Source organism: Lates calcarifer, linkage group LG2 (assembly GCF_001640805.2).
Source record: "Lates calcarifer isolate ASB-BC8 linkage group LG2, TLL_Latcal_v3, whole genome shotgun sequence".
Classification (NCBI taxonomy): Eukaryota; Metazoa; Chordata; class Actinopteri; family Centropomidae; genus Lates; species Lates calcarifer.
The window spans coordinates 1,654,042-1,680,432 of record NC_066834.1 but is presented as its reverse complement, the minus strand read 5'-3'; the positions used below and the strand labels follow the sequence as shown (position 1 = coordinate 1,680,432).

The 26,391-nt window shown below is 39.6% G+C and overlaps 1 protein-coding gene and 1 long non-coding RNA gene across 2 annotated transcripts; both read left to right on the top strand.

The window, feature by feature from the left end:
* Positions 1-105: 105 nt before the first annotated feature.
* On the top strand, positions 106-11,569 carry LOC108891464 (switching B cell complex subunit SWAP70). The gene is made up of 13 exons (XM_018688573.2): positions 106-294; positions 1,359-1,634; positions 3,187-3,327; positions 4,185-4,358; positions 5,287-5,514; positions 6,438-6,584; positions 6,665-6,773; positions 6,881-7,062; positions 7,954-8,061; positions 8,533-8,699; positions 9,172-9,370; positions 9,462-9,558; positions 10,472-11,569. Exons 2-13 carry the CDS (start codon positions 1,539-1,541, stop codon positions 10,588-10,590), a joined length of 1,767 nt encoding a protein of 588 aa, XP_018544089.1. The 5' UTR covers positions 106-294; positions 1,359-1,538; the 3' UTR covers positions 10,591-11,569.
* A 2,835-nt stretch (positions 11,570-14,404) lies between these two features.
* LOC127142943 (uncharacterized) lies at positions 14,405-19,628 on the top strand. Its single transcript, XR_007814054.1, has 3 exons — positions 14,405-16,355; positions 18,035-18,127; positions 18,268-19,628. It is a non-coding gene; the product is annotated as an uncharacterized LOC127142943 (long non-coding RNA).
* Positions 19,629-26,391: the final 6,763 nt, after the last annotated feature.

The following is a 26,391-nucleotide window of genomic DNA, read 5'->3' as shown; positions in this document are numbered from 1 at the left end:
CCTGCTTTATGAGCTGATTTAATAATTAGTTAAAGATTATAACCGTCGTTTCAGATGTACTGTACCATATCTGTTCACACAGCCGGGCTCCTCCAGCAGCTCTGAAACAAATCAACTCATAAACATCAGGGCTTTTAAATCCAACCGTTTTCCTCCGTCAGGGACAAACAGCTCAGTGGTTTGTCCAGAAACCTGTGGAGTTACACAACAGGTGGTGTAATGCTGTTTGTAATCCATCTTTAATTATGGGATTAATCAAAGATGAGAAGCTGGAGTGGATTACTGTCTCAACTGGTTTGTACTAATTTAACTTCTCTCTTATTATCACAAAGATTCAGATGCATCATTTATATTCACAGATAACACACGACAAAAAACATCATAAGCCCTCACTGTAAAGAAAACCCACCCCTGTGTGTGTGTGTGTGTGTGTGTGTCAAAGAAACCACAATCTGGCTCAAATAAAATACACACCTAAAAGCAATATAAACAGATAATAGTCAAATTAAAACAAATGGAAATCACTCAGAGCACTCCTGTTACTTCAAGAGTAAATTCAGGTTCATTAATGTTTATTTTTTCTCGTTCTGCTTGTTAAAGAGTATTGTTGGTTATGTACTTGTATATATATATATTTTTTTTTTTGTATATCATTTATGCCTTTAATCAGGTTACTACAGAAAAAAATCTGGGTCCAGGTTTTGTTAGGACAAACTTTGTACAGATAAGATAGTGAGTGGGAAGAGAAGCACATTTAAATATTTGTCTTTGGCCATTTGAGTACCTGAAGTATCAGAAGTAGAAGTACTCATGATACTCATGGTTCAGAAGAATGAATGAAAAATATAAATATTGGTGCATTAAATGGAAGGAGCATTTAAATGTTGCACATGTTTGATGTGGAGGTGTAACTACAGATGTAACTGATTACTCTGACAGTTATTCTCTCAGTTAATTGTTTAGAATCTAAAACTTGAGGAAACAGTGGAAAATGATCATCACAGTTTCTGAGAGAAAAGAAGAGCGAACCATCGAGTTTGATGTTTAAGTTTAATCTTTAACGATACATCAAAAATGTGGCTTTGGTGGAAGAAGTACAAATAAAGTACTTTGATAACATACATCAAAGTCAAGTACAAAAGTGCTGTCAGAAAAAAGTACTTTAAATACCAAAAGGAAAAGTAAAAAAAGTATGTTTTTTTTTTTTTAGTTTGGACCAAAATATTTTGTTTTCTTTTTTTTCTGGTGTTTGTTTCAATCTGAAAAGTTGTGTGTGATCTAAGTAGAAGTACCTTAGATCTGTACTTTAGTGTACTTGAGTAAATGTACTTCGTTACTTTCCACCCCTGATTTTTTAGGTTTTGAGTGAGAACACCCCGTGGCGCTGTCATCTCACTTCTCCCTGCTCTGAGTGTGTGTGTGAGAGAGAGGCGGACAGTTAAACCACACACATCGACTGACTGACACGCACTCAGTCAGACAGTCGGACGGACAGACGGACGGATCCTCGGTCTCCTCCGGTGCTGCTCAGAGACAAAATGTGGCTTCGTGAGGAGCTGTTGAAGTCCATCTGGCACGCCTTCACCGCGCTGGACGTGGATCAGCGTGGAAAAGTTTCCAAGTCCCAGTTAAAGGTTCGTTTCACTTCTGTTTTTTAAAAAACTTTTTGTCGAGCAGTTGACAGACGCCATGAAGAAGAAATTCAAACTAACGGTCAGAGAACGTTGGGAACGTCACTAGCATCACCGCACGTTAGCTGTAACGGTAACGGTTGACGTTCTAACGGTTACGTTTATCACGTCTCATCAGTATTAACCGTTGGTCCGTTCATTATGATAAATACATGAGTACACGGCTTTTTACAGTCTAATCAGTACTTTAAAATAAGTACATTTACTCATACTGTTCTAAAGTAATGTATACTTGACGTTACTTAGCTGGGTACCTACTTTATGCCTCTCAGAGTTACAGTTATCTGTTAGCAGAATATGACAGAATGAACCCTGATTTATTGATTAATCTGTTAGTCATTGACAGTTTATCACTTTTACATCAGAAATTCACAGGTATCAATAATTGCCACTTTCTTTAGTTTTATATCACAATAAAGTCAATACCTGTGTTTTTGGACAGTTGAACAGACACTAAAACCATTTAAAGATGTTATTATAGTGGTTTTCTCTGTTTCCTTACATTTCAAAACACAGAACAATCAATTGATTATTAAAGAAATGAACTGTCAGATGTATAGATAAACGAAATAATTGTTGGTTAAAGCTTTACTCTTATTCCCAAAGTTTTCTGTGTTGATTGATGATTGATTTTGAAACAAAAATAGTAGAAATTTAATAAAACAACTTTACAACACAACAGGGTCACAAATTAAAGGAGGGACGACCTGTAGCAGCTGATATTCAACTTAATCAGCTCATATAGATCTAAATAATATAAAGTGAATCTGATATTATAGCCTGTTGTATATTTATATATTGTACTTTTTGTACATTTAGCTACAATCAGCGTTTTTATTTTTACTTAAGTATTTGTATGCAGTACTTTTACTTGTAGTAATGTTATCACGTCAGATTTTCTGTTTTTTTATGTTCATTCATTTACGTTGCAGTTTGTGTGTGTTTTCCTCGTGTGTTAACGCTCTTCTGGGAGTTTTATAAACAGAGAGTTTAATCAGGAGGTGGTGTTGGTTGGTGTACGACGGCCTGGGCCTCATGTCGATGTGCCCAGCCTGACAAAGACACAGTCCGACTTAAAGGCTCCTGCAGGGATTTTCACATATGCTCTCTCTCTCAGCACCGCGGAGAGGCCGGGAAAACTCCAAACGTCCTTATTGTTATAGATTCATTTATGGTGTTTATACCACCACCACCTCCACCGTCTGAACACTCACAGTCCGCTGCAGGTGGAGGTTATTACAATCTGATGTTGATGTGAAGATACAGCTAAAATTAAACATGTCTGGGTGTTGTCCTCAGTGGAAAGTATCTTTAGTCTGCAGAGTGAAAGTTCATCTTTATGAAGAACGGCGGTAACGCATGATCAGTAATGCTTTTAAATGTCAGCAAGAGGGTTTTGCATCTGTGGTAAAGACATCTGAAAAGTGGCAGACTGATCCTGAGCCCCACCTTTAATATGTTCCCTCGTTATATAATATTCTGTCTAATTCTTTAGGTGCTGTCTCACAACCTGTGCACGGTGATGAAGATCCCTCACGACCCTGTGGCCCTGGAGGAGCATTTTAAGGACGACGACAAAGGGCCTCTGTCCAACCAAGGCTACATGCCGTACCTCAACAGGTTTATTCTCGACAAGGTGGGAGCAGAAGTGAAGAGACACCTGCAGCGATCTAAACATACATCCAGCAGCAGTTAGAGACAGAAGCCGCATCAACAACTGTGTTTAATTAAAGCAAATTAAATGACTAGATTAGATTCTATAAATAGTATCTTATTCTTTCATCTAACAAAAGAAGTAATAAAATATTAAACACTGTCTAAACACGAGAGCCTGTATAAAAACTTAACTTTAGTAACTTTAAATCAGGAACTATTCGATCATCAGATAAATAAACAAGAATTATTATGGAGTTAGAGACACATTTGAGTCAATACTAATGATGTTTGATATCTCGCCCTGTTGGTGTCAAAGCCCTCAGAGACTTTTGTAAAGATAAATCTATAAGAAAACCCAGACACTCAGACAATCGATAAAAAAGTGAAAAACTCTTCTCTGTTGAGGACACAGATTAGGATGAGTAATCATGACTTGTTTTGCTCTGTAGCAGAGGAAATGGTTACAACCACTTCTCTGTGGTGGCCAGACTATCAGTGTCTCTGTCTGTTATTTATTCATTATTAGTGTTGTGTGTTGTTGGGGTATGTGGATAAAATCCACTGCATCCTGAGTTTTTTTCCCTGAGTGTGATACAATACAAACATCTGTTATAAAACCGACCCTCTTTGTACTCAGAAGCTGTTTTCTTGCCTTTCTCTCGTCGCCTCTGACTTGAATTAAAATGAGGCATTTAATTGCATCAGGTTTGTACCTCACATCCTGCAGACTGGAGGTCCTGAATGGAGACAAACAACAGCCTCCTGCTTAGCATTTGTAAACACGCTGCCCTCACTGGTGACTTTGACTCTGACTGAATGCTGCATCTCTGCTCACAGGTGCGGGAGGATTTCGACATTCTGGAGTTTAACAAGATGTGCTGGACGCTGTGTTATCTGAAAAATATCTGCACCAAAAACCTGCTCATCACTGATAATGATGCGTTCAAAGTCTGGTGCATTTTCAACTTCCTGTCAGAAGACAAATACCCACTGGTCATCATCACTGAGGAGGTGAGGAAGATGCTTCATCTCCTCCAGCGTGGTGATAACGCTGCTGCATTCACACACTTTATTATTATTTCCTCAAATGTTTTTCAGTCACTAACTTCTCCTGCATATGTTGTGCTACAGAATTAGTTCAGGTATTAAAATGTTCAGCTCTTTGAGGACGTTTCTGCTATCATTCTGCTTTTTTCTGCAATTTTATATTAATCTTTTTATAAATTAAAAACTCTTCAAAAACATTATCTTTGTAAGCTTACCAGTCTGGCATACATGCACACACAGACTCCATTTTCATCTTAAAATGTTCCCAAGACTTTGATCTTTCAATGTTGTACCTTTAAATCAGCTAATAATGTTTAGTTTAGAAGACTTGTGGCGTTTTAGTGAAGGTTGTTACAGCTTCTTGGAGGATTTATCAGTGTGCTGCCTATTTCGTTAACTTGCAAAAACACTAGTTGTGTTTGGAGTGTGGACACATGCTGTGTATTTTCATGCTCAGCTACTCAATCACTTACAGAAAATAGAACATCTCTTTATTTTTAAATCCGTGCACCAGAGATATCTATATATACGCTCATTTTCCAAGCTCTCTGCAGTGTGGGCTTCAGCGGGTGCTTCCTGATTCAGGAGGTTTGATCCTCGGTCACCGAACCAAAGTGAAACTTTACTGATTACCTCGATGTTGAACCGTTCAGCTGTTCAAATGTTCAACTTTTCCTGGACATTTATGCTTATTCTGCCTTTTTTCTGCTATTTATACTATTCAGCTTTGTCTGCAGTTTTGCTGTTCTGCTATTCTGCTCTTCATATATTCTGCTGTTGCTGTTCAGTTTTAAGCATCGCTTCAGTACCGCTGCAGCATTCACGCTGCATTCTCTGCAGGAAGTGCATTGGCTAGTTTAAGATCTTGGCGTCTTCTCTGTCCTCTCCTCAGATCGAGTACCTCCTGCGAAAGCTGGTGGAGACCATGGGGAGCGAGTGGAGTGAGGAGAAGTTTGCAGATTACAAGCTGCACCTGAACATGAAGAACAACTGCCTGACGGCCTGGGAGCTGATCGAGCTGGTGGGGATGGGTTACTTCAGCAAGGGCATGAACCGTCACACCCTGTCCCTGGGCATCAACGACGTCTTCCAGGAACTCATAATGGATGTGCTGAAGCAGGTCAGACAGGATGTTGATCTCATGTGTTCTGAGTATTTCCACTTTTCACACCCCCCCACCCCCCCACCTCAACACAGTCACAGTTTCAGTTTGAAATACTCTGTAACTCTCTGAGCCGTGCACCCTGACTGTCCAACCGCTCGAAGATCGAAGCTCTGAGCTCTCAGTCCACGCTGATATAAGTCGCCTTCATTTGTCACTGTGAGCTTTTTGAGCAGCAGTGGTTGTTTATTGGATTAATTGGACCCACTTTGTTTCTCCAGCTCCTGCAGACACTACTCAGTGTCAGGGGACCTTCTCATGTTCTTCAGTTATCTATAAAGAAACTGTGTAAAAGATTTCTGAAAAATCCAGCTCCCCACAATTCTGATACATATCAAAAATACAAGAAGAAATTTTCACACCTACTCACTAACTCATGTACTCTCTGTTTCTTTGTTGGTGTGCTGACGCCTGTAAACCTTCAGCTCCTCTGTTCAAGAAATTAAATTTGTTTCCAAGATTAATATTTATCAAATTCTTATTTTTATGTATATGCATCAAAAGCACAGTTTAACAAATTTATTTCTTCTTAACAAACTCTGATATTCACTCATATCCAACTAGACAAGGATGTTCACCACAGGTTTCTTACTTATGTTTGTGTATTTTTTAAATAGTCTTTGTTCTTTTACTTGTGTGCTAATAAATAAATAAAAGATAAATAGATAAATTATAATAATAGATGTACTAAAATCACAGTAATCCTCTGATTCTTAAAGATATGACTTGATATCTGTTACATCTACAGGGTGTTATCTACATACATTACTTGTGTTCTGGCAAATTAATCAATTATCTGCTTGATCAATGATCTAAGTAACATAACTTTGGGTTACTTAATGTAATCCCTGGTCTTTGATTCTTTCACACTGTTTTTAAAGGGATACATGATGAAAAAAGGCCACAAGAGGAAGAACTGGACCGAGCGCTGGTTCGTCCTTCAGCCCAACTCTCTGTCGTACTACGTCAGTGAAGATCAGGTGGAGAAGAGAGGAAACGTCATTCTGGACAGAAACTGCTGTGTGGAGGTGAACACTTCTCTGTGTTTGTGTTTCTGTTTCAGACGCTCGTAGGTCTGCGGCTGATGAGATTTTTCTCTCTCCCACAGTCTCTGCCAGATAAAGACGGGAAGAAATGTCTGTTTATTATCAAGTGCATTGATAAATGCTTTGAGATCAGCGCATCAGATAAAAAGAAGAAGCAGGAGTGGATTCAAGGTATCGATGGGTCATGTTTATTTTTGGATGTGGTAGTTACTGCTCAGTCAGGTTGCTGTGGAGGTGAATCGATGTGTGACTCCTCCGCTCTCTCTGTTTTTCTGCAGCTATCCAGACGTGCATCCAGCTGCTGAGGTTGGGTCTGTCGTCTCCTCACCGCGAGGCCCGGCTGAGGCGCAGGGAGCTCCGGCAGAGGCAGCAGGCGGAGGAGGAGGACCTGGTGGAGAGGATGAAGCAGCTGCAGGCGGCCAATGAGAACAAACAGAGACAGCTGGAGGCCATGAGGGAGGTACTGATCCACGTCCAGCCAGTCCTGACACTAATGCTCTTCTTTCAGACACAGAGGGATGCAGCGAACTTTTTTCAAGATAATGAAATCTTGTTTTCACTACAATCTACAGCCTCAAAGATACACAAAACTGAACATAATGAGCTGTAAATGTAAACTTTCTGCACACTGCAGGAATGTCCTGATGACCAATTTGACCTGATGACCATTAAATAAAAGCTAAAGTAAAATATGTGCTTTATTGCAGCTACAGGAATCTGAACGACTGCATGTTTTTAAATCGTCTGTATTGACATTTCAGTCCATCTCGTCGTCTTCAGGCTGTGTAAGATAATCCTGAAGGGGGCATGATCTGCACACAAAACACTCATCGAGCTCTCTTCGCCTGTAACCAGGAGTTTTTGTCCACTTCCCTTTGCTTTCACATATTCTGGTTTAAAATAACCTGACACCCAGTTTATTTAGAAAACCGACCACCCATGATGCAGCAGTACATTCACAATGAAAAGAGAAGTAAAACCGTTTATGCAAAAACCCTTTTTGTATCAGTTGAGGACACCTGCGTTGATTAGAGGGCCGAGTCGTATCAGAGCTATAGCAGATCATTGGTGGCTTCTCACTTCTCTTTTTACCCTGCCAGGTGTTTTTTTAAATGTCTCATCACTTGAGATACTGTTGCTAAATACACCCTGGTCTTACTGAATGAAATATCACATAAAAGACAATAAAACAAAAGAGAAAAGTTGCTCTTTCCTCTTGTTCTCCTCATGAATCAAATCAAAGTTTCTGTGTAATGTTGTGTTTATCATCTGAGGATTTCCCCTTTCAGCTCCGATGAGGCCTCCGGTCGAGCAGAGAAATAACTTCTTCCCTCTTTTGTGTGCTTCACAGAAAATGGAAGAGGCTGCAGCTAAAGCAGCGTTAGAGGAACTCAGGAGGAAGAGGACTCAGCTGGACCTGCAGGATCGCTACAGACTGGACCTGGAGAGAGAGAAAATGGTAACCACTGAGCCTGGACCTTGAACCTGAACCTGCCTCCCACATCGCTGATAATGCGATAACTCGTTAGTCATTTCGCTGCATATGTGGTGACACACACGAGGATCAGGATGAGAACTATCGAGTGTGATACACTGAAGCTGAGTTTCTATTTTATTTTTACCCTCAGATGAAATCACTGTCACCCGTCTGTGGCTCTGTCCTCACAGGAAACAAGCTGAGAATAGTTTAAATCACATGTCCTATGATGTTGAGTCATTTTTGTGCCAGATGCTCAGACTCTTATTATTCATCACTGTGGTTCAGCAAACACACACATACATGTCTCTGTAACGTAAGATAAACTTTACTGATCGCATCACTGCAGCAACATGTCAGATTTACTGATTATTCACAGGTTCATGCTCAGGTTGTGTGTGAGAAATGAGCACATTATGAGTGTGTGTGTGTGTGTGTGTGTGTGTGGCTCAGGTGCGTCAGCAGATGGAGGAGCAGGTGGCTCAGAAGTCCAGTGAACTGGAGCAGTACCTGCAGCGTGTCCGGGAGCTGGAGGACATGTACCACCGTCTGGAGGAGGCCTTAGAGGACGAGAGGCAGGCGAAGCAGGACGAGGAGGCCATGAGGAAACTGCAGGCCAGGTAACACACACACACACACACACACACACACACACACTGGACAGTATGTGGATACAGACAGGAAGTAAATGAACTCCTGTTTAATGTTTAATATAAAACAAACCAGCTCAACAGACTGTTACTGATTAAATTTTCACCTTTTACAGAATCTGTAGTGAAACAGTGAGAACAGCAGGACTCCAGGAACATCCTGGAAAACCTGGAAACTTTGTTTTTTCCCAGTCATGGAAAACACATGGAAAATGAGAGAAATAGTCCAAAAACCATTGTGTCATTCTCAAAAATACTTGATATGGACGACTCTTGATAATGCTCTGATTGCCTGACAAAGTTTTGGGCCTTTAAACGCCCCATGAATCACGTCAGGTCAACAGAGTGATGGAAACAGGAGTCTGGGTTCAGTCCTGTCTGTGAATAACAGGAAAACAGAACAGAACATACAATTGAATCCTTGCTGTTTGTTCTCTCGCAGGCTGCTGGAGGAGGAGGCGTTGAAGCGGACGGAGCTGGAGCAGATCCACCTGCAGCAGCAGAGGGTGCTGTCTCAGACCGAGGCCGAGAGGCAGGAGCTGGCGGCCGAGCAGCTCGCCAAGGAGAGGGAGCTGCAGACGGCCGTGCAGCAGCTGCAGAGACTGGAGAAGGAGCGGCAGGGAGCGCTGGAGCAGTACCAGGTCAGACATGAGAAAAGATTACAGTGAAATGGAAACAGTTTCTGTCCCTACAAATACACCTGACTTCTTCATGTTTGTCTGATTTGTACAGGAGGTGTCGAGGAAACTGGAACGAGCAGCAAACAAGACAAAGACTTGGAAAGACAAAGTGGCCAAACACGAGGGGCTGGTGCGTCTCATCCAGCCAGGTAACAAGGATTCATCAGTGCCTTTTAATGAATTCACACATTTACAGTGTTGTAGCTGCAGGAGGAATCAGAGGCTGTTACAGCACCTGAAGACATCACACATGTTGTAAGAGACGATTGATTGAATAAATATTTGATAATAATTCATCCATCCATCACCTGCATCACCTGCCCCTGACGGTCACAGGGAGATGACCCGACTGACCCTGGGTGAGAGGCGGGGTACACCCTGATCATCAGTCCATCACACACACCAACACCCAGTCACACTCACACCTACAGATAATAATGATCATAATAACTCAGATTTATACAGCGCCTTTCAAGAAACCCAAAGACACATAAAAAAACAAGATAAGATTTTTTCCTCTTCACTGTCGCTTAGTGCTGCGCAGGGAGCTGTTTTTTTAATATCTGTATCTTTATATCTTGTTTATTTCACACCTTTTTCTATTGTTGCTGCTGCAACCCTCTGTGATTAATGATTATCTTCATATAGAGAGAACAGTCTAGATCTGTTCTGTATGAAAAGTGCCTTTAGATAACTTCTGTTGTGATTTTCAAATAAAATCAAATTGACTTGAATTGAACTCGGTCTTTAGACTGTGAGGAAGCTGGAGAACCCAGAGAGAACCCACACATGAACAGTGAGAACAAATTCCATTTTTGATAATGATAATTGGTTGTATTTGTAACTGCAGGGAAATAATGAGAAAAGTGATAGAATGATAAATAATTCTAGGCCATATCATCCCTGTCCCTAAACGTGTTAAATTTCATTCTGTGTGTTGTTTAAAAATCTTAAATTCAGCTTGGTGAAACTCTGGTTCCTCTGTCTTTGTTCTTTGTTCTGCTTCAGACTAATTATCAGTCTCATTAAAAGATACTCTCTCTTCTGAACCTGGTCCCTCAGGTCATAAAGAGCCTCAGCGGATCACTAACTGGGGTCCAGCATCGTTCACCGACACTGAGCTGGAGATGAGGAAGAAGTCGTGGCAGGAGAGAAAGAACCAGGGAGCTCAGGCTCAGTGAACGCACCACGACGGACGGATCAGGTCTGAAGAGGTTTGAGAACGTGAACGCACCGAGACACAACACAGCTGCAAAAAACTGTCACTCCTCTGATTTTAAACGTGCAGCAGCTCAGATTAACTTCATTTCATCTGTTGGTTTTATAACAAAAATCACGTTGAAGCATCATAAGTTCAGTGGAAGTCGTCTGACAGAATAATCTTAAATCAGCGTCGACTTACTGGCTTTTTTCTGCTGGGTCACATGATGACATCTGAACCAGCTCCAATGAAGCCGCAGGAAAAAAAAAGCCACGAGTGGAACATGAGTTAAGATTATTTTCTTCTATTATACTTTTTATTTTGCTCTGTCGAGTTTCTTCTTTTACTCTCTCATTCTTTGTGCTGTTTCTAATTTTACTTCTTTTTCTACAGCAGCTTTTTTCTTTTAATGATTTCTTACTTCAACACGAGTCCATCGTCCAAAACACGTCTCAGGCTTTTCTCCAGTTCGCCACACCTCATCAGGACGGTGTCTGAGGTTGTAATGATTAATCCTGTGATCAATATGTCAAAACAAACAGAAACACCTGTTATCCTTAACCCATCCTGAGTCTGTTTCTTAAAATAAAAAATGAAATTCAGTTTTTTTTTTATCATAACTATCTAGACTAAAACACAGTGTATTGAAATCAGTCGTCATGTAACTTTATGAATAACTCAGACTAGTTTCTGTCTGCGTTTGAACTCATCCGTTCATGAACTAAACTTAAAAAGAAAGTTAAAGCAGCTTCTCAGACGCTGCGTCCTGACACCTCCTCTGATGAAGGCAAGAGGTGTTTTCATGTTTTCACATTAAACCTGTTCATGATGTAAACTAGTGAGTTTTACTGACGTGCAGCAGTCGGTTCATTCAGCTGTTTATCAGATGAAGTTGAGTGAATTGTATCTGTTGCTGTAACTAAGACGATAAAGAAAATAAAACATCTTTTTTTAATGAAGGAGGATTTCTGCTGTCTCTGAGGAACAAACCTTTTCTTTTACCTCACGTCCACCCCTGCTCATGATGAACATGTGTGATGTGTCCACCAGGTGGCGCCGTATGAACAGGTCGTTTGTCTCTGCTGGTGCTGCAGGAAAATCCTCAGTGTGTCTCCACCTCTGGGTCGAGATGCTGCCTTCAAATCATCTTGAGAAGCAGCTGAACGTCGGTGTTTTTAGGTCTTCAGCTGACTGAGGTCTGAGATTTAAACACAGATAATACTGAATCAGCTCACTGATCAGGGGGTTTGTCCACAGCAGTCAGGAGGGCTGCAAAGGTTGAAAACTTGTGAAATGTTTTACGATTGATGCTGGAAATGAACAGATGAACTCTCCTCAATCAGCTGCTGAATCAAACTCTATCCTCCAGTCTACGAACAGAAAACTGAAGACGAAATGGTGTCGAGCACCATGACCGCTGACCTCTGAAATTCAAGTCCATTTTTGTTCATGTAGCAGCAGAGCAGGTCCAGACTGGACTCTTTATATTATATTATATTATTATATATTATACCATGAGCAGCACTGGGTGACAGTGAAGAGGAAGAGAAACTTTGAGCAGAACCAGACCCAGACTGTCAATGAAATGGTGTTAGCTAGCTACATTTAGCATCTCTGATTTATCCGTTAAGTAGCTCCTGTATAAACAGAGTTTCATTTATTTTTTCCTCGTTAAACCTTGATAGCACAGATCAAATATATTTACCGCAGATATATCTTCAAAGCTGAGCAGACTGGATGTAGTCTGTGGGCTCAGATGCAGATGTGTGGCTGTAGTGAGCAGGATTCAGAAATGATCTGTGCAGGGATGGAGGAATGAGCAGGACAGAAATTCAACTGAATTTACATTAAATCTGGTTGTTGTGCATCTACATGTAAGTTCCCTGTCACAGGCTAACCTGCAGTTCTGCAAATTTCCAGTTTATTCCCATTGAATCGGTTCCAACTTTGAAAATAATAATTTCATATGTTTTACAAAGCGCTGCAGTTTCCTGTGAGGATGATGAGTGTGATTAAACAGACCAGGCATCAGCCTCGACCTGTCTGATCTGCATTAAATACAGCTCCTTTGTTACAGTGACTCAGGTTTTAGAGCCTCAACCCTCCCTGACCTCACGTAACCTCACAAAAACCACTTCCTCACACTTTGGTGCACAGATTTTAAAGTTTAGGAAGAGGAGAGCGCCGGTGTCAGATTGATGCTCGATATTGGCAGATAAACAGCCCTGAGCTGAGGAATCAATATCAGAGAGAGGAGGTTGGATCGCTGCCTGTTAGTGTGACAGGTCTGTATGTGTCGTACAATATGACTTCATTGTTCCAGTTACCGCAAAACAAGATTAATCACACCTGATGCACGTGACTCGCGGCAGCCAGGTCTCAGTTTTTCTGCATCTGTGTCAAAACAAATCAGTTTGTGCAACAAAGGCCCAGTGTTCTCACACGCACACCTCGTATTTGTCATCAGTGCCCTCATATTTCAGTGAAAACAGAGACGACGTTACAGGAACAGTGAATCTGGGTGAAACTATCAGCAGTTTGTCTCGTGTCTGCCAGCCAGCCCGCACAATGAGCGTCTTCAGTTTCTGATGTAAAACACCTCAAAACACCTTAATTTTTTTCTTCTTCGATAGAGAAAGAAACAGTTCAAGCTGAGTTCAGAGATGTCAGAGCAGGAGATGAGATAAGAGCCTGCATTCATAGTCGGATTCAACAGTCAGCACCATGCAGATCTCTTTATACCTGTGGGTCACTGATAAGATCAGATAAAGAGACCAAATCTCTGATCTAATACTGTAACTAGGAATGTAGATTATCACCAAAACAGATCAGCTAATCCACATTGGCTCTCTACTTTTTTGGACACTCCTTCAAATCAGTGCATCTAAACAACATTAGCTCATTAGATGAGATGATGAAACGTTAGAAAAAGATTGGAATAAACAGCCGATGTTGCGCTGCTGTTCACATTTCTTCTATACGAGGTATTTATATCCCGGAATCTGAGAAAAATGTGGCGCCTTTTTTTCTGTGTGTGTGTGTGAGGACTATTCTCAGAATTTGGGAGTTTGTAATCTCCGCAGCTAAGTTGCACAAGCCCCCCGACATTCCTAAAATGAGGATCTGTGTAGCTGTCTCACCCTCATGCCCCCATGTGTCCGAAAAGCATCCTAATGCCCAGAACCAATTCATCTGATTCCTGTCCAAAACGTCCTCATGGAAACTGATGTGAAACAGGAACATATTTTTGGGGGATTGTCTGCTGGTGAATAAATGCCTGGCAGATGCCCGTTTTTTGGTTTAGATGACTTCCCACAGTGACCTCACAGCCCTGAGCGTTTCACATGGTTGAATGGACTTCTGCAGAGGAACCCGGGGGGGGGGGGTCACGAACACAGGCGAGCGAGAAACACCAGGACGCCAGATAAACAACCCTTTAAGTGGGTCAAGAAAACAGAAACTGTCGTCCCTCCGAGCTGTAAATCAAATGTGTACTTTCTGTTCATGGATGAGTGGGTGGTGTCCGGATAAGATCATCTGCAGCTCAGTTGATTCATGGATTTGATAATCTCCCCAACTTAGACCCCCATGTGCTGCAGGCGGCTGACATCATCCCGATTCCTTGGGTGGGACTCGGTGATGTGTGTCGAGCCGGTGAGATCAGCATTTGGATTCTGGAGCAGGTGCCATGATGAGGGACTCTCAGGAGGGCCCCCCCAGCAGCGAGTGGTGAATCAGCTCCTGCAGAAGAAGCACCCAGGAAGAGGAAACTGCCGGTAAAATAAATCAGTATCATGTGTCAGTGGAGTATTTTTTGGGGCCTGTGGTGAAGGCCAGTCAGCTTATTTTTCAAGCTGTTCTCTCGGTCAAGAAGCATTTACTGCAGCTGTGACTGTGCATGAAGAGTTCATGCTCCAAAAACAACAGATACGTGCAACCCTGAATTTATAGGCTGCTTTTGATTTGTCTTTTTATGTGAGAGCTGCAAGAAGAAGCCAAGTTACACAAGATCACAATTACACAGCACTAACTTACAAAATACCACTGGAGTCAGATGTAATAGATGCTTTCATCAGTGATTTGTCTTGAACTTCAAGAAGAAATCAGATGTGGAGGCAGAAATGCAGCTTAAACTCACGTCACGGTTATGTAACAGCACAGATTCTTTCATCCCTGAAAACTTTTAAGTAGAACATTTGCATGAATGTGCTGTGATTCAGGCAGAGGAATGCAGCTATGTGAAATCAGTAATGGCTGTCGAGTAAAACCGGAAATTATTCCTATCATGCCATTCCATACGATCCTGCTGGATAACCTCTGCTCGTGGGCAGAGGTCCTAATCTCCGTACCCGAAAGCAGGAGGCTAAATATGGCACGAACGTCCAGAGGCTCTGCCAAGACGTTGGACTGCTGCTGCAGCTCTGCACCTGCTGCCTGGGAGACCAGACCTCCTCCCCCCTCTGCTCCTCTTCTGACCCTCAGCTTCCTCTCGGAGACTAACCTCCCCACGACCACAGGAGTCCCGTTCAGCGCCGCCAACCAGGCGCCGCGGAGCCTGAGACGAGGCTCTGGTTCAGTCTGATATTCACTGCTGGCAACTGAGACGCCCCGTCATCGTCCTCTCCAAGTCCTCTGCTGCTGGCTCAGAGCAAACAGCAGAAAAACAATGAGCTGCAGCGGTGTCTGATTACCACCCATTCAGAGACTATCTTTATTAAAGACGAGGTGTTCATGAGAGGTTGTCACAAATGTTTTCTTCCTGTATCCTGTGACCTGCAGCTTCACAAAGTTCAGATTTTTTTTAGTAGACCTCCAGAGGTGTTGAGACAGCAGGTTATGAAGAACACAGGCACAACTATAAATCAGTTTCATCAAAGTCTGAACTTTTCAGATTTGGGCCTAAATTAAATCAGAGGTAAAGCAGAGTGTAACAGAGCTTTGGCTTTTACATCATCCTCTGTTAAATCAACTGTCCATCATCCAGTCTGACTCGTTACAGATCATTTAGGATTTATTTCCAGACTGGAAACTTTGCAGGACTCTGCTGTACCTTTAACTGAATTCAACCTTTAGGCCAGGGCTTGGACATGGACTTTTTTTGCTCAGCAGCCATGTTGGCTAGTGGTTTTCCAATCCTTCTAGCCACTTCCAGCATTTTTGCTACTCTCTTTAATATGAATGACCACTGAAAAGACCCAAATTAAGACTTTGTAAGATGTTTATGACTTAAGTACAAGTAATGAAACACTCAGCTCTGATGAAGTAAAGCTCCTTTAGCATGAAAACATGCAACCGATTAAGACAAAGGCACAAAAAGAGTTAATTGTTTAGTTCACTGTCCTCACCCCCACAATTTATTACACAGAAGTATGTACCTGATTTATGTGATTTATTTCAGCTCAATGTGAGAGTGTGTTGATGTAGTAAAAGACCAATCAGAGGCGGTTGCTAGGCGGAACAGGGTCAGCTGGCCAACTGGCGTTTTCGCTGCCGCTGGCTTTCGTGTGTTTTCATTGGCTGCGTTGTGTGTCGTCATCGGTCATGACCTTGTGGGCGGAGCCCTGAGAGGCAGAGAGGCGGAGAAACGAAGCCAGGAAAACAGATTTAAACCAACATGAGAGCTGTTGCCTCTGTTTGTCAGTACTGTGAGAAAACTGGATTACTGAAGAAGCCTGCATACTAAAGCAAGCTTTGGAGCTGCTTTTTGTCGAACGAGTGAAGATGGACGCTGAACACGGCACGAAGGTAAGGCTAAGGAGCGAACTAACTAGCGGCTAGCATTAGCATTTGCGTTAGCGGGTAGCGTTAGCATTAGCCTTCTCTTTTATTTACATATTTTGACTATATTTCCATTTTCAGTCATTTTTATCGCGTGGGCAAGAGTGTGTTTGTGTTTCCGTGACTGAGGCGTCCCTGACGTGAGCTGTGGACCCCCAACATGAACGGATGAAAACAACGAGCTCGTGATAGTCTGTTTAAATCCCTGTTGTATTTGTTCACAGTCACCGACATTTTGCATCTCTTTGTAACTTTGTGAGGCATCCTGGTCATTTTAACTCTGTTTATATCGGTCTATCGTGTCGTAGTCATCGTTATGTGTTTATTTGTGGTTATGTTGTATTGTATTGCTTCTGTATCTGACTGCTTTACACCTGGATGTCCGCGTCAGCGTTAGCTACGAGCGTTAGCATTAGCCTTATCGTGTAATGGTGGTTTTGGAGCTTTTTCCTTGATGTTGTCGTTTTTATTTGCGTGGGTTAAAGTGTGTTTGTGTTTCTGTGACGGAGGCGTCCCTGACATGAGTTGTGGGCATCTTACGGAGGCAAGGTAACTATGTAGTAGTCAGTCGTGAACATTTTGTGTCTATTTGTGGTCTATTTGCATCATTTTGTGTCTTTTAACTGTTTATGGCCAACTGCTTCTTTGCCTCTTTGTAGTCGGTCTTACTGCGTCTCTGTAGTTCTGTGTCCTGATCATTTTACTTACTTTGAGGTAATTTTTTGCTTAATTGTGGCAGTTCAGCCTCTCGTTGTGATTGTTTTGCATAATAGTTGATTGAGCTTAGTTATATGTTATATGTATTCAAGCTTGAAGCTGAAATTTGTTCCTCCGCAAGTTTGAACCTCAAAGATTTTAGTGACCTTGTTGTGGGTCTTAAGCATCCATTAGCCTAGTGTAAGTGCAGTTGGATTCTCTAAATACTGCGGTTTTCTTTTCCTAATTCCTCATCAGGTCTCCTTTGAGATTATTCTGACTATTGGACCGCGGCCTTGGTCTCCGAACTGATGTCGGGGTTGGTTGGTTTTCACCGAGTCTCCGGGTTGGAAAAAGTTGTCTAGGAACTCAGAAAATCTGACTTCTAAGTACAACTGGAACACACCACAATTTCATTGATCATACTAGTTGTAGCTTGATATTGTCTCACGAAGCAGCTTTCCATCCTGACGAGAAATACGGTCACGTTTTAATATCGCGAGATATCGTGGCACAGGATCTTGTCCCACCCGTGGTTACTAGTCAATTGTTTGTTTGGACTTGATTGACTGATGTGAAAGGCTTGAAAACTCTGCCCCCCCCCCCCCAGTTCAGAAATCATTTCACCAAAATCTAAGCTTTTAGGGTCAGTCAAGTTTTATTTGTAATTGTCAAGTCTTTAGTGTTTAGCTGTCACTGTCGTGTCCTCCTTCACTGTGTGGGCAGATGACAGATCATTTTTCCTAGATATTTGTTGTTGTTGGTTCTTCAGGAGGTGATGACAGTCAACTGTTGATTATCTGAAACAGCCCTGTAATGTTTGTTCAGTATTCTGGTTCAGGTGTAATATTGAGTATTTATCTGTGTTTTCATGGTTAAACTGTTGATGAGGAATAGGTAGTAATGTATTGATCATTTTCCTTTGTATGTTTCTCTTTGATTTCCTCCAGGTGTCACCACTTCATCCACGATCACAGGGACGTCGTCCACGATCAGAGTCTTCGTACAATATAGTTCTTTGAGACCAGGACAGAGACCTCCAGGTAACTGACAAACAGCTTAACATCAACAGTAAAAGTAATTGTAATATAAAAGCAATGCAGAATCAGAATCATAGGATAGTATGGGGCCTCAGCCCATTCAAATTGGAGGAAATAACCAAATGGGTCCCTTTGTTCCACAGACTTCTCAGCTCTTCTTCTCATCCTACACCAAGAGCAGCTACCTTTGCAAATACACCGAAGGAACTGATCTCCTCAACAGTACTGAAGCCACACAGCCAGAACAACTACAGTTTAATGGACCACGACAGCAACAACAGGACTTTACAAAGCAGTGCACCAAATGCTGTCTTCTTTACCTTATGTTGTATGTCACACCTTGTCTAAGCATAGGATGTCAGTCTATGTATGATGATTCAGCATATTACTTAAGTTTGTTGTTGTGTATGTTTACAGTCAGGTTACTGATTGTTCACATGTTTACACATGACTCAGTGTATTGCGTGTAAGTTACGCACCTCCCTCTTTGACCTGCCCTTTCCTGACTTAAATAAAGGAACACTCCTTTGTTAATCCCCCCCATATGTCATGAAGTCAGTCCCAGAGGCCATCTTCTGATTCAGCCATCTTGATTATAAATCCTTTGTTCAATTCAGTTCAATTCAATTTTATTTACATTGTGCCGAATCACAACAAAAGTAATCTCAAGGCACTTTTCATATAGAGCAGGTCTAGACCATACTCTTTAGATTGTTGTAAGCCATGCAGCTTATGACAAAGGAACTATCTTAAAGCAGCCGTCTTAGCCTTGTTTTCCACAGACACACACCTCTACAGTGTTTGTAGGTTAGGTTAGATTTTGTGTTTGTAATTTCATTTGTCACATGGTACGACTCCAACCACCTGCACCTCAACACCACCAAGACCAGGGAGATGGTGGTGGACTTCAGGAGGCCCAGGCCTCACCCAGAACCTGTGTGCATTAAAGGTAACTGTGTGGAGTTTGCACAGACATACAAATACTCAGGAGTAATGCTGGATGATAAACTGGACTGGACTGCAAACATGGATGCTTGTGCAGGAGAGGACAGAGCCGACTGTACTCCCTCAGAACGCTGGCGTCCTTCAGCATCTGCAACATCCACTGCACAACATCGTCTCCAGACAGAGAAGCAGCTTCCTGCTCCACGGACAGACTGAGGGGATCATTCCTCCTCCACGCCATGCGGCTCTTTAATTCCACAAGGGGGGGAAACGTTAATTTAAACTGCTCTGATGGACTACACACTTCATACAGACACACACACACACTGTACACCATGCACCTTAAATATGGCATTCTGTTTGCACTGGACTTGAAGTTTCTTCACTGTGTTTTTTATTAGCAGTGTTTTTATTATTCCCAGTATTTATTGCATGCCTTCGACCTTTTATCTTAAGTCTGTTGATGCTGCTGGAACTGTGAATTTCCCGTGTGGATTAATAAAGTATAAAGTAATAAAGTATTTTGGTATTTGTTTAAATAAAAACTTCTGTACACTGACACATTTTGCCTGTCTGTTTAATATTGTGTGAAAGTGAATATTTTTAGCCAGAGGCCACTTGTGGCCAAAGGTTAGGGTTAGGGTTACATTTTTATAGCCATTTGTAGCTGAAGGTTAGGGTTAAGTTACATCTTTTAGTAAGGGTTAGGGTTAGGGTTACGCTCTTAGAGGTTAGGGTTAGGGTTACATCTTGTAGTCAGAGGTTAGGGTTAGGGTTATGCTTTTAGTCAGAGGTTAGGGTTAGGGTTACATCTTTTAGTCAGGGTTAGGGTTAGGGTTACGCATCTTTAGTCAGAGGTTAGGGTTAGGGTTATGCTTTTAGTCAGAGGTTAGGGTTATGTTTAGTCAGAGGTTAGGGTTACATCTTTTAGTCAGAGGTTAGGGTTAGGGTTACGCTCTTAGTCAGAGGTTAGGGTTAGGGTTACATGCTTTTAGTCAGAGGTTAGGGTTAGGGTTAGGGTTACATCTTTTAGTCAGAGGTTAGGGTTAGGGTTAGGGTTACGCTCTTAGTCAGAGGTTAGGGTTAGGGTTATGCTTTTAGTCAGAGGTTAGGGTTAGGGTTACATCTTTTAGTCAGGTAGGTTAGGGTTAGTCAGAGGTTAGGGTTAGGGTTACATGCTTTTAGTCAGAGGTTAGGGTTAGGGTTAGGGTTACGCTCTTAGTCAGAGGTTAGGGTTAGGGTTACGGCTCTTAGTCAGAGGTTAGGGTTAGGGTTATGCTTTTAGTCAGAAGTTAGGGTTAGGGTTAGGATTTCTAGCCAGTTTTAGTTGGTATTTCTGCATAACAAAACCATTTTTGTGATATTCATATTAAAATACAGAGACTCAAGTCAAAAGTTCAGCTACAAAACTTTATTGATTCTGTTTTTGACAACATTTAACAAACCACAGCAAAGATAAAGACAGATGTTTGACCATTTGGAGATATATTCTCTCACCTGACATTTAATGAATATGAAGATATGCTTCATGAACTCATACATTTCTGCAAAATTTTTAACAACATTTAAGTACTTTTGTTGTCCTCTTCAGGTGATGCAGTGTTCTCCTGCTCCTCCTCCTCCTCCTCCTGCAGAGACAAAACATGTTAATCACAGAAACTGTTCAAAGCTTCAAGTCGGGAAACTTTATTATAAATATAATTTAAGGAACAAAAAGTTGAATTTTCCCTCAAAGGCCTCTGTTGCTACATACAACTTTTCATATTATGAATTACCTTTTATATTTCAGAGACAGTACGACATTTTCTGACATTGATCACAAACAAAACTACAACATTTTTTGACCATTTGTGATGCCATACTAAACTATGACAATTTTTGACCATTTTTGACCCCTGACTATACTATGACATTTTTTGGTGATTTTTGACCCCTTACTATACTATGACATTTTTTGGTGATTTTTGACCCCTGACTATACTATGACATTTTTTGACCATTTTTGACCCCTTACTACACTATGACATTTTTTGACCATTTTTGACCCCTGACTATACTATGACATTTTTTGGTGATTTTTGACCCCTTACTATACTATGACATTTTTTGGTGATTTTTGACCCCATACTACACTATGACATTTTTTGGTGATTTTTGACGCCATACTACACTATGACATTTTTTGACCATTTTTGACCCCTTATTATACTATGACATTTTTTGACCATTTTTGACCCCATACTATGCTATGACATTTTTTGGTGATTTTTGACCCCATACTATACTATGACATTTTTTGGTGATTTTTGACCCCTGACTATACTATAACATTTTTTGGTGATTTTTGACGCCATATTATACTATGACATTTTTTGACCATTTTTGACCCCGTACTATACTATGACATTTTTTGACCATTTTTGACCCCATACTATACTATAAACATTTTTTGGTGATTTTTGGACCCCTTACTATACTATGACATTTTTTGGTGATTTTTGACGCCATACTATACTATGACATTTTTTGGTGATTTTTGACCCCTTACTATACTATGACATTTTTTGGTGATTTTTGACCCCATACTATACTATGACATTTTTTGACCATCTTCGACCCCTTACTACACTATGACATTTTTTGACCATTTTTGACCCCATACTATACTATGACATTTTTTGACCATTTTTGACCCCTTACTATACTATGACATTTTTTGGTGATTTTTGACGGCCCATATTATACTATGACATTTTTGGTGATTTTTGACCCCGTACTACACTATGACATTTTTTGACCATTCTTGACCCCTTACTATACTATGACATTTTTTGGCCATTTTTGACCCCATACTATACTATGACATTTTTTGGTGATTTTTGACCCCTTACTATACTATGACATTTTTTGGTGATTTTTGACGCCATACTACACTATGACATTTTTTGGACCATTTTTGACGCCCGATACTACACTATGACATTTTTTGACGCGATTTTTGACCCTTACTATACTATGACATTTTTTGGTGATTTTTGACGCCATGACTATACTATGACATTTTTTGACCATTTTTGACCCCGTACTACACTATGACATTTTTTGATGATTTTTGACCCCTGACTATACTATGACATTTTTTGGTGATTTTTGACCCCTTACTATACTATGACATTTTTTGGTGATTTTTGACCCCATACTACTACTATGACATTTTTTGGGATGCCATTTTTGACCATTTTGACCCCTACTATACCTATGACATTTTTTGGACGCATTTTTGACCCCATACTATACTATGACATTTTTTGGTGATTTTTGACCCCATACTATACTATGACATTTTTTGGTGATTTTTGACGCCCATACTTATACTATGACATTTTTTGGTGATTTTTGACCCCATATTATACTATGACATTTTTTGACCATTTTTGACCCCTACTATACTATGACATTTTTTGGTGATTTTTGACCCATACTATACTATGACATTTTTTGGTGATTTTTGACGCCCATACTATACTATGACATTTTTTGGTGATTTTTGACCCCATACTATACTATGACATTTTTTGGTGATTTTTTGACCCCATACTATACTATGACATTTTTTGGTGATTTTTGACCCCATACTAAACTATGACATTTTGACCCTTACTGACCATTTTTTGACCGACCCCATACTAATACTATGACATTTTTGACCATTTTTGACGCCCTTACTATACTATGACATTTTTTGGTGATTTTTGACGCCATATTATACTATGACATTTTTTGGTGATTTTTGACCCCATACTATACTATGACATTTTTTGACCATCTTCGACCCCTTACTACACTATGACATTTTTTGACCATTTTTGACACCCATACTATACTATGACATTTTTTGACCATTTTTGACCCCTTACTATACTATGACATTTTTTGGTGATTTTTGACAGCCATACAACATGACATTTTTGACCATTTTGACACCGTACTACACTATGACATTTTTTGGTGATTTTTGACCCCTTACTATACTATGACATTTTTTGGTGATTTTTGACCCCATACTACACTATGACATTTTTTGACCATCTTCGACGCATACTATACTATGACATTTTTTGTGACCATTTTTGACCCCTTACTATACTATGACATTTTTTTGACCATTTTTTGACCCCTTACTATACTATGACATTTTTTGGTGATTTTTGACACCCTGACTATACATATGACATTTTTTGGTGATTTTTGACCGCCTTACAATAGTATGACATTTTTTGGTGATTTTTGACCCCATACTACACTATGACATTTTTTGGTGAATTTTTGACGCCATATACTACACTATGACATTTTTTGACCATTTTTTGACCCCTTATTATACTATGACATTTTTCCTTGACAGTGATTTTTGACCCCATACTATACTATTTTTTGGTGATTTTTGACCCCTGACTATACTATAACATTTTTTGGTGATTTTTGACCCATATTATACTATGACATTTTTTTGACCATTTTTGACCCGTACTATACTATGACATTTTTTTGACCATTTTTGACCCCATACTATACTATGACATTTTTTTTGACATTTTTTGGTGATTTTTGATGACATTTTTTGGTGATTTTGATACTATACTATGACATTTTTTGGTGATTTTTGACCCATACTATACTATGACATTTTTTGACCATCTTTTACTACACTATGACATTTTTTTGACCATTTTTGGTTTTTGATTTTTGATACTATACTATGACATTTTTTGGTGATTTTTGACGACTATGACATTTTTTGGTGATTTTTGACCCCGTACTACACTATGACTTTTGGATGACATTTTTTGACCATTTTTGACCCCATACTATACTATGACATTTTTTGACCATTTTTGACCCCTTACTATACTATGACATTTTTTTTTTTTTTGACATGTTTTGACTATGACATTTTTGGTGATTTTTGACCCCTACTATACTATGACATTTTTTGGTGATTTTTGACCCTACTACACTATGACATTTTTTTGACCATTTGTGACATTTTTTGATTTTTGATACTATACTATGACATTTTTTGATTTTGACTATGACATTTTTGGTGATTTTTGAACTATACTATGACATGCCTTGACTATGACATGATTTTTGACTATGACATTTTTTTTGTACTATGACATTTTTTGACATTTTTGTATGACATTTTTTGGTGATTTTTGACCCCATACTATACTATGACTGATGACTATTTTTTGGTGATTTTTGACCCCATACTATACTATGACATTTTTTGTGATTTTTGACCCTATACTATGACATTTTTTGGTGATTTTTGACCCTATACTATGACATTTTTTGGTGATTTTTGACCCCTTACTATACTATGACATTTTTTGATTTTTGACCCCATACTATACTATAACATTTTTTTGGTGATTTTTGACCCATACTATACTATGACATTTTTTGGTGATTTTTGACCCCATACTATACTATGACATTTTTTGGTGATTTTTGACGCCATACTATACTATGACATTTTTTGGTGATTTTTGACCCCATACTATACTATGACATTTTTTGACCATTTTGACCCCTTACTACACTATGACATTTTTGACCATTTTTGACCCCATACTATACTATGACATTTTTTGACCATTTTTGATACTATACTATGACATTTTTTGGTGATTTTTGACGCCATACTATACTATGACATTTTTTATTTTTGACCCCGATGACATTTTTGGTGATTTTTGATACACTATGACATTTTTTGGTGACACATTTTGACCCCTTACTATACTATGACATTTTTTGACCATTTTTTGATACTATTATGACATTTTTGGTGATTTTTGACCCTACTATACTATGACATTTTTTGGTGATTTTTGACCCTTACTATATATGACATTTTTTGGTGATTTTTGACCCCATACTACACTATGACATTTTTTGGTGATTTTTGACGCCATACTACTATGACATTTTTTGACCATTTTTGACCCCTTACTATACTATGACATTTTTTGACCATTTTGACCCCATACTATGCTATGACATTTTTTGGTGATTTTTGACCCCATACTATACTATGACATTTTTTGGTGATTTTTTGACCCTACTATACTATAACATTTTTTGGTGATTTTTGACTATACTATGACATTTTTGGTGATTTTGACACCATACTATACTATGACATTTTTTGGTGATTTTTGACCCCTTACTATACTATGACATTTTTGCTTTTGGTGATTTTGACCCCATACTATACTATGACATTTTTTGGTGATTTTTGACCCCATACTATACTATGACATTTTTTGGTGATTTTTGACCCTTACTATACTATGACATTTTTTGGTGATTTTGACCCTACTATACTATGACATTTTTTGATTTTGACCCCATACTATACTATGACATTTTTTGGTGATTTTTGACCCCATACTATACTATGACATTTTTTGACCATTTTTGACCCCATACTATACTATGACATTTTTGACTATTTTTTGGTGATTTTTGACCCCATACTACACTATGACACCTATACTATGACATTTTTTGGTGATTTTTGACCCGACTATGACATTTTTTGGTGACATTTTTTGACCACTATACTATGACATTTTTTGGATTTTTGACCCCTACTATACTATGACATTTTTTGGTGATTTTTGACCCCTTACTATACTATGACATTTTTGGTGATTTTTGACCCCATACTACACTATGACATTTTTTGGTGATTTTTGACCCATACTACACTATGACATTTTTTGACCATTTTTGACCCCATACTATGCTATGACATTTTTTTGGTGATTTTTGACCCCATACTATACTATGACATTTTTTGGTGATTTTTGACCCCATACTATACTATGACATTTTTTGGTGATTTTTGACCCCTTACTATACTATGACATTTTTTGGTGATTTTTGACGCCATACTATACTATGCATTTTTTGATTTTTGACCCCATACTATACTATGACATTTTTTGACCATTTTTGACCCCATACTATACTATGACATTTTTTTGGTGATTTTTGACCCCATACTATACTATGACATTTTTGGTGATTTTTGATACTATACTATGACATTTTTTGGTGATTTTTGACATTTTTTGGTGATTTTTGACCCCATACTATACTATGACATTTTTTGGTGATTTTTGACGTGATTTTTGACCCATACTATACTATGACATTTTTTGGTGATTTTTGACGCCATACTATACTATGACATTTTTTGGTGATTTTTGACATACTATACTATGACATTTTTGACCATTTTTGAC